The 16,647-nt window shown below is 58.1% G+C and overlaps 4 protein-coding genes across 4 annotated transcripts; 2 read left to right on the plus strand and 2 right to left on the minus strand.

Annotated features, from left to right (window-relative positions):
* Positions 1-69: 69 nt before the first annotated feature.
* Positions 70-2,172, minus strand: B0T15DRAFT_35715 (exo-beta-1,3-glucanase). Its single transcript, XM_062864152.1, has 2 exons — positions 1,890-2,172; positions 70-1,804 (listed from the first exon to the last, which is right to left on the minus strand). Exons 1-2 carry the CDS (start codon positions 2,056-2,058, stop codon positions 339-341), a joined length of 1,635 nt encoding a protein of 544 aa, XP_062726158.1. The 5' UTR covers positions 2,059-2,172; the 3' UTR covers positions 70-338.
* A 1,582-nt stretch (positions 2,173-3,754) lies between these two features.
* On the plus strand, positions 3,755-7,302 carry B0T15DRAFT_518357 (uncharacterized protein). Its single transcript, XM_062868355.1, has one exon. It carries the CDS (start codon positions 3,831-3,833, stop codon positions 7,029-7,031), a length of 3,201 nt encoding a protein of 1,066 aa, XP_062726159.1. The 5' UTR covers positions 3,755-3,830; the 3' UTR covers positions 7,032-7,302.
* B0T15DRAFT_518358 (exocyst complex component Sec10-like protein) lies at positions 7,303-10,479 on the minus strand. The gene is made up of 2 exons (XM_062868356.1): positions 10,073-10,479; positions 7,303-10,004 (listed from the first exon to the last, which is right to left on the minus strand). The coding sequence occupies exons 1-2, from the start codon at positions 10,269-10,271 to the stop codon at positions 7,606-7,608; spliced, it is 2,598 nt and encodes an 865-aa protein (XP_062726160.1). The 5' UTR covers positions 10,272-10,479; the 3' UTR covers positions 7,303-7,605.
* A 581-nt stretch (positions 10,480-11,060) lies between these two features.
* On the plus strand, positions 11,061-14,549 carry B0T15DRAFT_489065 (putative undecaprenyl pyrophosphate protein; the record flags this gene model as incomplete). Its single annotated transcript, XM_062866566.1, has 8 exons — positions 11,061-11,156; positions 11,225-11,642; positions 11,713-12,193; positions 12,836-13,143; positions 13,215-13,316; positions 13,380-13,457; positions 13,513-13,931; positions 13,983-14,549. The coding sequence occupies 8 exons, from the start codon at positions 11,061-11,063 to the stop codon at positions 14,547-14,549; spliced, it is 2,469 nt and encodes an 822-aa protein (XP_062726161.1).
* Between the last annotated feature and the right edge of the window lie 2,098 nt (positions 14,550-16,647).

Below are 16,647 nucleotides of genomic sequence, written 5' to 3' on the forward strand. Positions count from 1 at the left end.
ACGTAAATACTAAGTGTCAATAAATTACAACATTATGAATGGGAAGCGCAGCGAAACCGGTCAAATGTCAATCATAGCCAACGTCATAAATCTCCGCTCCATAGACACCTTCAGAGTTCCCTGGAGGGCATCAGGGGCCGCACCGGAAAGCAAGTAAATAAGGCCCAAGCATAGTTGCGTGCCAACTGCAGCGACTTATTTTCTCATTGCTCTCGGTCGTCGTAAGGGTGTTCCGTTGACAATCCAACAGAGGGGAAATGGATGGATATATACACGCTTAGATCAACAGAGAATAGCTGACAGATGATTCGACTTTGCGTTCAAAGAGATGGTCAACTTTAGGCACCGAAGACCTTCGCGCAGCCCCAGTGCTGCTCGCAGTTGCAGGAACCGGGTTGCTTCCAGGGGTCGTCCTTGAACGAGAAGAAGACGACCTTGGGGCCAATCTCATTCTTGATGGACTCGATGGCGGTACGCTGCTCGGCCTCGCCGGGGCAGGCGACGCCGTTGCAGTTGCCGGCGTTGGGCCAGCCGGTCTCCATGACGTAGCCGGGCTTGCCGCAGACCTTCTCGACAAGCTTGAGCTGGCTGGCGACGAACTTGCCGGCGTCCTCGGGCTTGGTGTCGGCGTTGAAGTAGGCGTGCGCATTGGTGGCAACCACGTCAATAACGCTGCAGATGGGCGCCACGTCCTTCTCAAGCCAGGCCGAGACGACATCGGTGGTGGTGAACATGCCGTTGAAGCCAACCGAGGCGAGCTCCGACTTGGTGTGAGAGATGAGCTTGGTGAGCTGGTCGACGGTGCAGAAGCCGTTGAACAGGGCCTCGTTGCCGACAACGCAGAGGTCGACAAGGTCCCACGCCTTCCACTCCTTGAGCGCGGCGATCTGCTCGGCAACGTTGGGGTTGCCGTTGTCGCAGCCGACCTGGCCAATGAAGATGCCAACGATCAGGCGGAGGCCATGGGCACGGGCGGCGGCGCCAACGTTAGGGAGCGTGTCGCAGTCGGTCGAGTAGACGCGAAGCGTGGTGAAGCCGGCCTTGGCGATGTCGGCAACGTCGGACATGACCTCGCTGGCGCCCTTGCACTCACCGCTGGGGGTGAAGGGAGTGTAGGTCATGGCCCACAGGTCGCCGCTGCCACCGAGAGAGCCGGTGGGGGCCGATGAGGGCGCGGACGAAGACGAAGACGAAGAAGCCGGCGCAGGCGCAGGCGCGGACGACTCCTTAGCAGGGGACGAAGGGCTCGGAGCCGGCGCCGAGGTGACAGCCGGTGCAGAGGTAGGCGCGGGGGCCTCGGACGAGGTGAAGGGGCAGTACACAACCACGCTGGTCTCGGTGACGGTGGTGACCACGGCGGGAGCGGTGTAAGTGCCAGGGCAGTAAGTCTCAACGACGGGGACGACGACGGTGGTGGCCTTCGGCACGGTGGTGGTGATCGGGGCGATGGTGTAGGTGCCAGCCGAGGGGCAGACATAGGTGGTCGTCTTGATGACGCTGGTGACAACGCCGTTGCTGTCGGTCTCGGTGGTCGCAACGGGGCAGACGACCGTAGTGGCCGTCTCGACAACCGTCGTGACACCGCCGAGGGTGTGCGTGCCGCTGGGCACCGACGTGACGGTGGCGCCGCAGACGGTGGTGGTCTCCGTCACCACGACCGTGGTCGCCGGGAAGGTGTAGGTGCCGGGCGTCGGGCAGGTCTGCGGAATCGGGGTGGGCACCAAGATGGGACCAGATGATGTGGGCACGGGCGCGGCGCTGGAGATGACGCTGCTCGAAGTGGTCTGGGGAGCAGGCGGGAGGACTGGCACGTTCGTTAGCATTTGCTTTGCTTTGCTGCTTTGCTTCATCCCCCCCCCCTCTTCCCTTCCGCGCCTGGGTTCACATACGAGTTGGCTCGCCGGTAATGGTGCTGTAGATGGTGGTGCAGCCGGGAGTGCAGACGGCCTCAGTGTCCTTCTTCTCGAACAGACCCCGGTGCAGGTGACGGTGGCCGTGAGAAGCGGCCGCGCTCACGCCGACCATCGCCGCGGCGGTTGCCAATACTGTTGCCTTCATCTTGAATCCTACCGATACCCAGAAAACAAACCCGAAAGTTGAATGTATTATGTTTTATGTTTTCGTGTCGTGAGAACGAGTGCCCGCTAAAAGAGTGAAGCGGTGGTGTGGAAGTGAAAAGGAAGGAACGACGAGAGCTGGAATTGATGCTCTCGCGGCGCCGACTATATCACCGTGGACGGTCCGGGGGAAGGGGGAAAAGTCATCACAACGGGGGAGAAGGCGCGAATTAGTACGAGCGCAGCTGCTGGGGGGAAGCCGCTTGGCAGCTTGGAGGATGCGACCTCAGGGTGCAAGGGTCTGCCGAATCAGACGGCGCTTCCATCTTCAACGGATTTTCCACGGGCGCTGGCGGTGAGCCGGGAATCCTTGATGTGGTGGACCCCTCCCTCAGATGTGGAGTTGCTCATTAACTTTAGCATCACTTTCGCCGCGGAACACCACTCCCTCTTCGGCAGGGCAGCCTGGGCAGGGCAGATTGCCTCCTGGAGAGGAGGGAGAGAATCCCTGGACGACACTCGCCGGGCGTGCTGAGCGCGACCATTGACCTTACACTTCCCCCTAAAATGCGCATATTTACGCTAGATTCTACACCAGCATGCCCGGAATCGGATCCTTTATTACTTCAGTACACTGATAGCTATGTGCCGATGAAGATCTGACGAACGCCCGCTAGCGCACCCGATCTGAAGATTGAGGGCCCATCCAGATGTTTAATTGACACGACACTGGCAGTGAGATGACAGTTGCCGAGGAGTGTGAAAAGGAGGTTGCGGTCTGTGTGTCCTCGACGGATCCGGTGTTTTTCATGACTGTCGGGTTAATGTGAGTGGTCGGCGGCGGCAAAATGCCCTGGAGAGCAGCACGGTGAGTGGCTGCTGCATCGGTGAGGGAAATGAAACAAGCGACATTAGCTAAATTGGCAGTCTTGGGAAGCCGGGACCAACGCGTCTAATTGGTTTTGTATTGTTACAATACAGGTTAGCGACAGCTCTCCGCGCGGTTTGTCAGGACTCAGGAAGGAGGCCGATTCTCCCCAGATCAAAGAAGAGACACATGTGGCTGCTGTGCGGTAAGATTATATTCATTCATTTGTTTCCTGACCTGTTTGCCCTTCATCAGTCCACCTGTGTCGCAGTAATGTCAGGAGGATGGAAGGGAACCTACACAATAGGGTGGGTCCTCCTCGTACCTGCATCTGGCAGCGGGCCTGAATTCAGGGACGGTGCAACGCCGGGGCGGCCCAGACCACGTTACCCTGGCGGGCGACAGAGCTCGTGGACGCAAATTTGGCGGGAAATGTCCGCTTCTTGATATCCTTGATGCTGAACCCCGCCGCTAACCTGCTGATCGTCATCGAGAGATCGCAGCTGCCTCTGGCCTCTGCTGCCGCTGCTGCAGTGCCTCGAGTGCTTGCGTCGGCCATGCGCAGATCAAGTCGTGCTTTGGGGACTGCGCAGATCTACAAGAGTCATGGAAGCCCCTTTCCCACGGCCCCGAGGTAATCTAGGCCGAACCGGGTGCGCACGGAACACTGGCACGGCAGAGAGAGGTTCAGGAGGTGGGAAGGTGCGGAAGGGTTCGGGTTCAAAGCTGATACTGCCCGTATGTAGTGTATGTAGTAGGGGTCCACTTAACGTTAAGTTTGTCACCTGACGCCGCGTTTTAGCGTAGCCGCGAATTCAGGCTCGCAGCGCGCATCCAGAAATTTTCAGGGAGGGCTGAAGGCTTTGTGAGTGGGACGATTACAGTCCCCGTCACTCTTCACAAAAATGCTGCGACGTAGTAGTCAAAACTATGTCTGCTGGCGGTGTCTCTGCCTTCGGCCACCGGCCGAGCGTGCGCTTCTACGACGGCGCACGCCTCGCTCAGCGGCCGCAGCGTATTCGGCGCTTGCAACATCCCGAACGCCGCTGCAGGACACGCGAGTAGCCACCGGGCTTGACCGTCGGCAGCTCCGTTCCGCGTCCACGGAGCAGTCTCCTGCATTCCGCGGCGCCTCGCAGTTGGACCTCAATAACCCCGGCGCATCCCAATCGTCTGAAGCCCAAAGCCAAGAGCAAGACCCCTTCTCCCATCTTCCCATCCGCGAGCGACTCAGGAAATGGGAGGCCGAGAACCCCAGCCCGGCCCTCGCCGTGCCCCGGGATCAACCCGCCGACCCGTCTGTCGCCAACATCTTGACTAAGAACCGGAGCGAGCTTACCTTTACGCTGGACAATTCCGCCCAGGATGACGACACTGCGCGCCTACACTTTGACGGCGTCGACATGGCCGACCTCGGCACGGGGGCCGCCATACTGCAGGCCGGAGACCTGGTTGAGGTCGGCGGGAGCTCGTGGAAGCTCCGTCTACTGTCCATCTGCCTGGGCAACTTCAACGGCCACCTCCACTTCTACACCATCACGGGGAAGTGGTTCACGAGCCGATTCGTCCGCTCCGGCTTCGTCGTCAAGAAATTCATACAGGACCCGGCCGAGCTACAGGCCGTCGTCGATGCCATCCCCTCCCTCTCTCCCGACAGCGCGGTGCTCGACCAGCTCCAAGACCTCAACGTCGGGCCGTCACGCGACCTAGCCGCCTCGCTGATCCGCAAGATGTTCACTTTCCAGAACAATGCGCGCCACATCCACCAGACCTACGTCGAGAGGCTCAGCCGTGCCCACACGGCTCTGGGGAGCGAGGAGAAGCTGCTCAGCCTGCGCGAGATTGCTGATGCCCTGCTGCCTGCTAGTCTCAAGCGGGACAAGGGCGTCTTTCCCCCCGAGGCTTTGTACGCTGTGTATTGTGTCGTGGAGGAACAGGATCTCGCCTTCCGTGCTCTTGACCGAGGCTCCCGTCACCGCGAGTCGTACGTCTTCATGTTCCGCTCACCCCGTATCAACAGCAACGTCCTCCAGGTCGAGAAGCTGGTCCGCGGCTATTACAACAGGCTTGTCGGTAGCCCGCCTGAGAATCTGTCGAAGTTCAATGATTTCCTGGGAGTAGCCCGTGAGCTCATTGACCTGTCTCGGAAGGAGCGTGGGTGGTCGCCGTACGGCATGATAGGGCCGTACAAGGGGGTTGATCACTCGGAATCCTCCATATTAAGCATCCCCGGCTGGTCTGACACTGGCCGCGCCGTTCTCCAATTCATGCAGCACTGGGCGTCGGGTGGATTTCCTCCTGGGTCCCGTTGGCATTGGATTGGGCCTTCTATTTTGCGGGCCATCGATCGGTACCAAGACGCTTTGCTCGACAGCACTACAGGATGGACCTTTCTGCAAGAGATAGGCTGGATCCCGCCGTGGGATGTAAGCGCCCGTCATGCTCTGCGTCTGCCCGGGATTCCGCTCTCCAGGCACGTTGGCTTGCTGCCGTCTCCCAAGCCCGATTCACCCGCTCCTACCGCTTCCGCTCTTGTTGAGCCGGATCGGCTTGCTCGTCTGCGACAGGATTTTGCTCGCTCCACCGTCTACTGCATAGACTCGGCCGACACTCTCGACGTCGACGATGGAATCTCACTCGAGGCAGCGGGCAAAGGAGAGTACTGGATCCATGTGCACATCGCCGACCCGGCGTCCCGGATCGCCCCTGATAGTCGGCTGGCGAAGCAGGCAGCCTTACGGGTGCAAACCAACTATCTCGCCGGTTTCTATCGGCGCATGCTCGACGGCGATGACGTCCGGGAGGCCTTTTCCTTGGGCCCTAACAAACCCGCGCTCACTTTCAGCGCCCGGATCACCGAGACGGGTCGTCTGCTCGAGAGCAAGGTGACGCCCGGAGTGCTACGGGATGTCGTTTACATCACCCCGGAGGAAGTGGCCTCCGTCTGCGATGACAAGGCTTTGGCAAGCGTGCCGTCTGACGTCTTCGAAGTAGGGACACGCCCGGCCGACGACAAGCCCCCCGCCAAGAAATTGACGACAGCCCGGGATCTGTCACGAACGCAGCGAAAAGACCTCCAGACGCTGTGGAAGCTTGCCGATGCCCTCCAGCGAGTCCGTATCGAAAGGGGAGCTATTCCTGGATATCTGCCTCGCGCAAAGGCCACAGTGTCGCTGGATGGAGTTACGCCTGTCGAATTAAAGAGCAAGGACTCGGCGTTTTACCGTGGCGACCCGTACATCCGCGTGACGTATGACTGGCAGGGCATTGTTCTCGTTAGCAGTTTGATGCAACTGGCCGGCGAAGTCGGCGCACGGTGGTGTTACGAGCGGAACATTCCCGTGCCATACCGCGTGCAGGTCATTGCCGCCGAGAATGTCGAGGCTCTGCGCAAGTTCAACCGCGAAGTCTTCTATCCTCAGCTTGCCGCCGGGAAGAAGCCTTCGCCGCAAGACTGGCATACCTTGCTCAGCCTCGTCGGCGGCTTCGACATTTCCACCACGCCAGCTCCCAATCTGGCCATGGGTCTGGAGCTGTACACCAAAGTGACATCCCCGCTTCGACGGTACCCGGACCTGCTCGTGCACTGGCAGATTGAGGCGGCGCTGCTGGAGGAGGAGAGCCGAGGCCAGTCTCTAGTTGTCAGGAAATCTCCTGGTTCCGGCTCCGGCAGCGAGGAGACTGGTCCGCCGGCCACGGGCACAGCGACAAAGGAGTCGCCGAGTTGGTTGCCGTTCTCCAAGAATGACCTCGAAGAGGACATCTTCCCGCGCATGCGCGTCCGCGAGAAGCACGGCAGGCTGCTCGACAACGTCGACGGCAACAGCCAATGGATCCTCCAGGCACTGGTGCGGGCGTGGCGCTTTGGCGAGGGCTCGTCGCCGCTGCCCGAGACCTTCCAGTTCCGCGTCTCGGACGTGGTGCCCAGGCGCGCCCTCAAGGGGCAGATCGACTGGTTCGACCGCCCTGCCTTTGTCGAGCTCGAAGACATGAACAATGTTGCCCGGATAGCCGACGTAAAGCCCGGCGACGCTTTCAAAGTTGAGCTGGCCGATGTGAATGTGTACATGAACAAGATCCGCGTGAGGCTTCTAGAAAAGGTTTGAGGCTGGGGAGAGGAGATGATAGACTGGAAGAGGGCTGGAAACTTCATGGGAATACTAAGGGGCGTCTGGCGGGCTGCATATCACATGTCGGGGTAGATGCGCCATTGATGTTGAACGCTTGTACGATAAGGGGAAAACAAACGGTTGGGACGATGTTGAGCGGTCAGTCTTTTGGATGCCTACGTTGAACAGATGAATCGAAGTGCATGTGGCATAGACTGCTAGTATACCAGCAGTTTAGGTACCTAGACAGGGGTAGTTCGATATCACATGTCATGTCGAGATCTCTTATATCTGGGCGTGATGCTTCGACAAAGCCTCTCTCTCCTTCCGATGAGCATATACTAGTACTACTCCTAAAGCACGCTCATACTGGTATCATTCGCACTCAAACAATCACCCCGCACGTCAGACAGAATATACGCGTGCTGCACAAGGCATACAGTATTCTCCCCCCGCCACCACTCCCTCTCTTCTCCCTTCCCAGACCGTGGCAGTTCCCAGCAGTATCCACCACGGCAACCCTCTCTCTCAACGCCAGTCAATATTGACGTTACGACCTCCGGTCCCCAGATCACAGCCCCGCCAACACGCTCTGTACACCGGCACTTCCGGCGTCCTCACGCTTCTGCACAAACGCCTTGAAATCGGCCTTCCCAAGCTTCTTGCCGCCTCCGGACCCCGCCGACCCAGACGCGAGGTTCCTCGACCGCTCCCTGAGCGCCTCGGGCCCGATGATGAACAGATAGCCGACCTCGGTCAGCACCTCGAGGCTCTGCTCGACCTCCTTGGTGAGCGGCCAGTCCTTGACGGTCGACACGTACTTGGCAATGTCCTTAGTCACCATCAGCCCGCCGGTGGCGTTCACCTGGAACTTCTTGAAGTGCTCGAACAGCAGGCGGTGGACGGCCAGGGCCAGCTCGGACGCGAACATCTCCAGGTTGTGGCCGTCCACTGCCTGGCGGGCCGCGACCGCCACCTTGGAGGAGAGGAACGTGCAGATGGCCTGGCAGGTTGGCGTCTGCAGTGAGTCCACGAGCCCCTCGAGGTCGTTGTCCTTGGGACGGAAATCGAGTTTCTTCTGCTGCGAGAGGAGCTTGGCCACCCAGTTGAGGACGACGTCCATTGTGCTCTTCATCACGGCGTTGGCTTTGCGCTCGGTGGCGTCGATGGCCATCTTGGACTGGGCCTCCATGCTGCGGCGCACCGTGGTGTTGGACTCGGCCAGGCGGATCAGGACGGTGGTGATGAAGCGGGACATGAGGTTTGTGATGGTGACGGCGGGCCGCAGGCTGGGGAGGTACTGGAGGTCGGGCTCGGTCTTGGAGTTTTCCTGCGATGTCGCCTGATCGAGCGCCGCGTCGAGTGCCGTCTCGACGTAGACCTGGCCTACGGTAGTGAGGAGCAGGTTAAGGAGCACGTTGACGTCCTTGGGCGTCTCGCTCGCCGAGCCCATCTCGAGCGTGCGGCGCACGCTCTCGGCGAGCCAGCCGATCATGCGCTTCGCGTAGGCAACGCTCAGGGCGCCGTCCTGCTCTGATACCTCAATGTCGTTCTTGTTGCTGCTGCTGTCCTGGATGCGTGCTACGCGGAGCATCATCCGCTTCTGCGTGGGAGTTAGATCGGACGACTCGAGACGCTCCATGTACGCATCCTTTGCCGACGCGATAAGCTGCGTGCCTTGCTGGGCAATGGCAGCCATGAACCCGGTCGGCGCCTTCTTCCGCCGCGAGTGGTAGAGCGTGAATTTAAACAGCAGCGAGTTGTACATCTCTTCCAGGCTCCGCCTCTCGCGGTCGATGTACGAATTGCCAACCAGGTACGGGATGAACAGTTCCTCCAGCTGCTGATCCAGGGTTTGCGAGATCTGAGCTGAGCACGGCTCCGGGTGCTCGGTTAAACCGTGCGTCTTGAGATCTTCGACGAGGGCCCCGATGTAGGCGCGAGACGCATGTAACGAGCGCAGGAACGCCAGCGTCGAGATGGTGGTGGCTTTGTCTAGGACCATTTCCAGCCTCTGCTGGATCGACTGCTGGAAGACACGCTGTATGAACTTGCCGAGCACTATCTCGTAATACGGAAAGGCCCTCTTGATGATGAACGACTCTTCCTGCATCACGATCTTGACTTCGTCCACGAGCGACTGCAGGCTCGGCTCGACGCCTGGCGGGTCCGAGTCCGGGTCGGCAAGCTGATCCCATGTCTCGCCGTCGGTGGTGACCTCGTCCGTTACGAGCTGATCCCGGTCAATGAAGAACTGGTGCTGGTTGACAAAGGCAGCAATGACACTGGCTCCGCCGTTGAAGTCATATAGCACCCGAGCACACTCCATCATGTCGTCGAAGTTCTGGCGGCGGTAGCTGTTGTTGAACTGCTTGAGCAGGTCCTGCTCCAGCAGCTCCGAGAACTTCTCGAGCGCCTCCCGCGTGTTGTGCCGCCGGTTGGTACCTGTGACCCCGTTTGTGATGCCATTGCCTCGGAAGCCGTTGGCCGCCTGCCCCCAGGATACTGGATCGAGCCGCTGGCTGATGCGCATCAGCTGGCGAGCAATGACGGCGCACCGGACCTTGTTCTCCGCGCCTCCCTGACGCTGTATCTCCTCCAGTGACGCTAGCTGGCCCGTCTCGGTGACCTCCATCCAGCACTGGATCAGGAAGTTGGCGTCCTGCGCCTTCCTCCGTTTCCGATCCAGTTCCTCGAGTTTCTCGCCGATCTGCACGGCAATGTTTCCTCCTCCTCCTCCTCCTGCCCCCCCTCCTCCGCCGTCTGCGCGGTTGTTACCATTTGGCGTTGAACTGGAGTTATTGAGCGTCAGGTCGAGGGCCTCGAACTGTGCCATGGACTGGTCGAGCTTGCGACCAAGGGTCTCGAGGGTCTGGTCATGCTGGATCTCGGCGCGACGAACTTGGGATAGAAGCTCGGATTCTCGCTGTTGCAGCTCCTCTGAAAGCGCGCTCAGTCCCGATAGGGAGCCTTCAGATGCGGTGTTAGCGGGTTCGAGCCGAGTACGAGAAATGCGGCAGCCCAGGGCAGCAGCTCACTCTCAAAGGTCCTGATCAAGGGTTTTGGGTCAAAGGCCTGGTGCGCCGGGCCAGAGCGGCGGCTTGTGGGAAGGGCGTTCTCGGCGAGGGAGTCGACGAAGTCGCCGACAATGAAGTCCTTGTTGGAGAAGTCGTCGAGCGTGAAGCTGGGGCCGCTGGGGAAGAGCGGGCGCGAGGCGCTGGACCCGCCGCGCTCCATGGCCACGCCTGTCACCTCTCACCTCTCGTCGGCCGGGCGGCGTGCGCGCATGGGCAATCTTTTTGATCGCCGACTTCTTCTGATGGGCCTCAACAGCTCCTGCAAAACGCGACAATGCCGTTGTCTGTTGGACTCGAATCCGCGGTGCATAGCGGATTGCTCCTCTAACATTCATTCCTTGTTAAGTAGCACGGGACAGCAATTGGCGGGGATCCATGTCTGCATGCGACATGGGGCACGGCTGGCTGTATCGCATACTGTGTCTCCGTATTATACATACATACAGTTGGAATTACAGAACCAGCCGAGCATCAAACCGTACTGTGTAACTTAAATAGTGCCTTAGTTGGTGTGAAACTGGCAGTATAGGCCGTCGAAAAGACACTATCTCTTTTGACTCTCTACCACATGTAGACAACAGTTCGGCTTTGTTCGAGCACTTGGTGATAGCTGCATGCCCATTTGGGTCAGTCTGAGTGGTGTCGAATACGGTAAGTTACAGGGTAGCTTTACAAAACGATAACGTGGCTATCGCGATCAGATCCGCTGATCAGACCCAATAAGTTAACAAATACGACAGCCAAGGAACCTCGGGAGAACTGCCCACCTAGCATGACGCGGCAGCCATAGCAGAGGCCAGCTTTATCAAGGGCAACGAAGTTGACTTAGAGCCAGATTGGAGACGGCATTCGCTCGCTCATACGGCCTCGTTCGCTCGTTACTACTGTAACCTCGAGACACCGAAACAATAGCTGCAGAAGCTCCGGCGCAATTTCGCAGCTCGACATCATGCCTATCCGCGCGCGGGATCTCGACACCTACCGGCGCGATGAACGGTTAGGACACAAGCTTCTCACGGCAGAAGAGAGGATAAAGCTCCTTGAGGTGCGCCGGCATAGAAGTTTGAACTGCCCCCATCACCGGCGTCCGAGACCCTAACTCTCGTGTAACAGCCCTATCTTCCCTCACCACATCGCTCCAAGCCGCGAACCGAATTTGCCACGGCCAAAACACAGGAAGATAAGAAGACCAGACTTGGCGTGCGCCGCTTTCTCCGGCGTCAATATCACGTGCTCGTCTTCGCCATTATCCACATCTTTTTCTCGCTGTACATACGCATCCGGCAAGCCTACCATGCCGTCGGGAACCGGATATACTCGGTCTACTACCACCACCACCGCACCCCAGAGTTGATACGCCGCGACGTGAAGGGGCTGAGGCGACTGCCCAAGCACCTCAGTGTCATTCTGACGCTAGAGGACCAGAGACGGAGCGGAGCGGGCCTCGAGAGGCTGATCAATGAGGTGACCGACGTTGCCGCCTGGTGCGCCAGCGCTGGTATCACGGAATTATCCATATACGAAAAGACGGGTAGGTGGCGACAACCAGGCGGCGGTGTTCCGCACAGACCACTTGGACGGTTAGCTAACCGCCCTCATAGGCATTCTCAAGGGCTACCTCAAGGAGACGCACCAGGCAGTGTCACAAAAACTGGATTTCTACTTCGGCTCAAACCACCCTTCCGTGACCCTCGGCGCCCCACACCTTCCAACCATCGAGTCTCCCGTACGCGCCAACGGGACGATGCACAATGGCAGCAGCGACGACGGCGAATGGCAAGGCAAGCACCTCTCGGTCCTCCTCATCTCGGCCGAGGACGGGCGCGACTCGATGGTCGACCTGACCAAGACGCTAGCCGAGATGTCGCAACGCAAGAAGCTGAACACGGCAGACATCACGATGGAGCTGGTCGATGCCGAGCTGAGCGAGAGCGTCATGACCGAGCCCGACCTGCTCATCCTCTTCGGCCCGCACGTCGAGCTGGCCGGCTACCCGCCATGGCAGATCCGGCTGACCGAAATTTTCCATGTGCAGGACAACCAGGGAGTTGGGTACCAGGTATTCATCCGGGGGTTGCGCAAGTTCGCGCAGGCGCAGATGCGGAAGGGGCGATGATCTAGGCCCAAGGAGTGGTGTTGTGGAGCGGTTGATGATAAGTGAGGGGGGTGGATGTAAGATTCTCAATGGCAGCAAGCGGCATTTGCATAGTACTATACCTACGTAGATATCTCTATAGAAACTCTGTGGTTTATGCGGACGGTGGCTCGTTCGAACTACTAGTAATAATGAGGTATGTATTCATGAGGTGTCGGAGTCTGCTTGTAACTGATAACTGGTCATGCGAGTAGTAGTAGCCTTCCTGTACCCTGGGCCAGTGCACATATAAAATCCTCGTTGACTTGGCTGCCCCTCTTAACCGAAGGTCTTACCTTGTCCATCCTCTTATGCACCTTAGCTTTTGCTATCCGGTGCTTCTACACAATGCACTTGTGTGGGCGGCACTTGAGTGCTGGATGAGAAGTCCGGCCTGCAACCCTATTGGACGGTTTCACTTTCTCAGCGGGTCTTCTTCAACTTTGCTCTCTCTCATAGTTAGTAGTTTGGAGCTTGCAGGCTCCAGTCGTCCGTTTTGACAGGTGAGTAATATACCTGGTAGTTGGTGTGTGTACTGTACAAGTCCATACGTGGGTTCAGTCACAAGCGAGCTGACATCAAACAAATAGTATGAGCGCCCCGGTGAAAGACGGCAAGGTGGAAGGGCAGCAATCGACGGACATGGGAATTTTCAGGCCACCCATCGTCCGCTCCGCCACCACGGCGCTCAACCGTGCCCTGTTCAGCAAGAAGGTGGACCTGGCTGCCGCCGCAGTGCAAGACACCAAACTCCTCTCACAATACCGCAAGACACTACACGCCAGCAGGGAGATATTGCAGGTAGAACGGATTGCGTCGATCCGACCGCATCCGGACAAGACACTCGCCGACCAGGGGCGCAAGTGCCTACTCCTAGATCCCAGTGTTAAACCAGGCGGTCAGACGACTCTTTTCCGCTCAGGATATCAATACGCCATGGTCACGCATGCTGACTTTATTCTCTCACAGCACCCGATACATGGGGTCCGGTGCTCAGAGATGGCGTTCAGAGGCAAGAGCTAACCGTCATCCCCTATGAGTTTCAGCTCGACTATGACTACTGGAACTACCGTATGAATAGCGTCTCAAATCTGCACCGGTGGCGCCATGTTCTATTCGTCTAACAATGTCCAGGCGATATCATGCAGTCAATCCTGCCGGAGGAGCTCCATGATGATATCCCTACCGGGTTCAACGTGGCCGGCCACGTAGGTAAGTTGCGCCCCCTTCCCTCATGATGGTTCGTCCACCCCCTGACGAAGTATAGCGCATCTCAACCTACGGAGCGCCTTTCTTCCCTACAAGCGCCTCGTAGCGGAGATCTTACTAGACAAGAACCCCCAGATCAAAACTGTCATCAACAAAGTCGACAACGTCGGCGCCGAATCCGAGTTCAGGACGTTCCAGTACGAACTCCTGGCCGGTCCAGACGACTTGAACGTCCAGGTGACCGAGAACAACTGCATCTTCGAGTTTGACTACTCCAAAGTGTACTGGAACAGCAAGCTCGAAACGGAGCATCGCAGACTCATCAACCTCTTCCAGCCGGGCGAGGTCGTGTGCGATGTCATGGCCGGCATCGGGCCTTTCGCCGTGCCCGCGGGCAAGAAGCGCGTCTTTGTCTGGGCCAACGATAAGAACCCCGAGAGCTTCAAATGCCTCGAGGCCGCCATCAAGAAGAACAAGGTCAGCCCTGTCGTTCTCGTTTCCAACTTTACCTGCTTACAATCCCAACAGGTAGGCTCTTTCGTCCGCCCCTTCTGCGAAGATGGCCGCGCTTTCATCCACCAAGCCGCCGATTCAGTCCTGGAAGCCTCAAGGAAGGGCGAGCACGCCGTGATCATGCACCGGGAGAAGCCCCAAGCGAAGGCCAAGGGCGAAGCCGCCGCCGCTGCAGGTACCGCCGGATCCCGCTCCCGCCCTACCCTTCGAGAAGAGCGCGTCCCCGTCCCGCCCACAATCTCCCACTTCGTCATGAACCTCCCGGCCTCCGCAATCGAGTTCCTGAGCAGCTACCGCGGCGTCTACGCTGGCCAGGAGGCGCTCTTCGCGCCGCACACGCAGGTCAAGCTGCCGCTGGTGCATGTGCACTGCTTCTCGTACAAGGCCGACGACGAGACGCCAAGGATCGACATCTGCGAGCGCATCACGCGGGAGCTGGGGTCACGCGTCACGGCCGGAGACGACCCCGACGTGGAGGGCCAGGTGGTGATCCATAACGTGAGGGATGTGGCGCCGGCGAAGAGCATGTATTGTGCGAGCTTCCGGCTGCCGAGGGAGGTGGCCTTTGCCGTGAGGGGGTAGATCGATCGTCTACACTAGACACCGATCTCACCGGTCTAGTCCCCCCGTCTGTGGTGGGTGGGGCCCTGGGTTGCGGAGAGGGCCGGTCATGGAGAACTCGGAGGGCGACGGGCTGTGGCAGCGGTCCGTCGGTTTCCAATCTGGCACCTCGCCTCCTGGTTTCTGCCATGGAAGGCATCGCATAATCAATGACGAGCTTATAGACAAAGATGAAAGCACCTGCAGCCAGTGAGCATGCGCAAAGGAACACGTTGCCAGCCAAATATGCAAGCCTATGCAGAGGCCGCATATGCAGTTGCTGCTAGCTCCGTATGTGTCAACGGTTTTATCTTGCTGTTGGACAAACACCCAAGAGCGGACAGGCCCTGTGTGCCACGACCCACGACACACCCGGCGTTGGCATAGCAATGCATGCGATCGCATAAGTATGGCGCACATCTTCCAATACCACCCGGTACTCCGTAGACCCATTCCATTTATCGCTGCGATCTCGGTGATATGCAGAGGTGGGCCAGCCTGTATCTAGCCGCCATGGTGGTAAAGAGAGGGGCATCGGATGTGGGCATGGCATGGCAATCCCTTGATCCGATCCATGCTTCCCATGAACGCGACATCGAGCCCTGGACCATCTACATACATATTGTGTGAAAGATAATCACCGATCAATGGGCGAGAGCGAGAGTCTGCTATCGTACCGCCCGGGCAGGGAGAGCGCGGATCTAGCCCCTGGATGTGCCGTCCACTAGGATTGAGACAACACGGCGGTTCTATGGTATCTCACGGCGCATGGGGTGAAGCAGGAACCATGACATGGACGAAAGGGAAGATGATGTGATATACAACTCATAGACTATGGACATGCATTAAGTAGGTATCTTATTAGTATGTACATGTAGTATGCCCCGCGCCGGTAAAGCTAGTTGCATTTCGGTCCGCGGGTGAATGGACGGTCGGTCAGCGCACTCGGTAAACACACCGGCAGAGTGCTCGCTTGTGAGCCTCTTGTTTCGTTGGTCGTTCCACATTGTCTTCTAGCTACAGTAATGACTACTACGATGTAGGTAGGGTATGCGATCAGAGACAACTTCAACACATGCGTATTGCGTGGACTATCAAGGTGCCTATCACTGCATGGTCGGCTTCACAACAAGCGAACGACCTTCTGTGCGCACAGCACACGCAGCCAGCCAACCCGCCCAGCCTTCTCCATCGGAGGAGCACTGCTTGCAACATCCCATCCATACAATACTACTAGGTAAGTAGGAGGTACACGGCAGCAACACCGGGCCGCCATATCGGCAACCTGGAAGCTGACATACATACCGGCACTGTAACTGTTCCAAGAAATATGTTCGGATACATACCACCTACCATAGCCAGGCGAAGACATCCGGTACCCACACGATAAGAGTGGCGGAAGTTTTCACCTGCAGCCGCGGGGGGCCAACGGTGTGGGTGCGACGAGGATGCACCTGAAACCGGGCACGACATAGCGTTGCATGTGCTGGGTTCTGGAACGATGAGTCGCTTCACGTTTTCTCGACCTTCTACGTACAACTAGTCGCAGCTAGGTGAGGAGGGGAAAGGGCCGAAGTGTGGTGTCGCATCATCTCCGGAGTGTATCCGTATTCCTGTACACAATATGCAGGGATATGTGAAGATTGTCCTCCATTGTTGGCTCGGTAATAGCCACAGGTAACCTCTATGTACGTACATACAGTACCTGAATCAAAGACTACGGTTACGTACCCTATACTTGTAGTCTTGCTTTCTGAGAAGAAGCTCTGTGAAAAGGCAATTCCAGGTATCAAGTAACAGTAATAAAGGCTGAAAGCCGTTGAATTGAACAGGACAGTATTCGGGTGTAACCCGAGGATCATGGTATGTACAGTGCCGAAGGCCCGAGGCACAACCGGCAGAAGTTCTGGAACCTTTTCTGGCGGGTTTGAGGTGGATGCTTGGAGATCATGTCCGGCCCACTTTTGCGGCCGAGTTTCCGGACCCGGAAGCCCCTTGCCAACTGGCAGTGTACACTACATACTACAGTTTAGTCGACTTAGGTAACCTCATATCATTCGCTCTGCCCTTGTGTGTATCG

Source organism: Chaetomium strumarium (assembly GCF_033439665.1).
Source record: "Chaetomium strumarium strain CBS 333.67 chromosome Unknown B0T15scaffold_1, whole genome shotgun sequence".
Taxonomy (NCBI): Eukaryota; Fungi; Ascomycota; class Sordariomycetes; order Sordariales; family Chaetomiaceae; genus Chaetomium; species Chaetomium strumarium.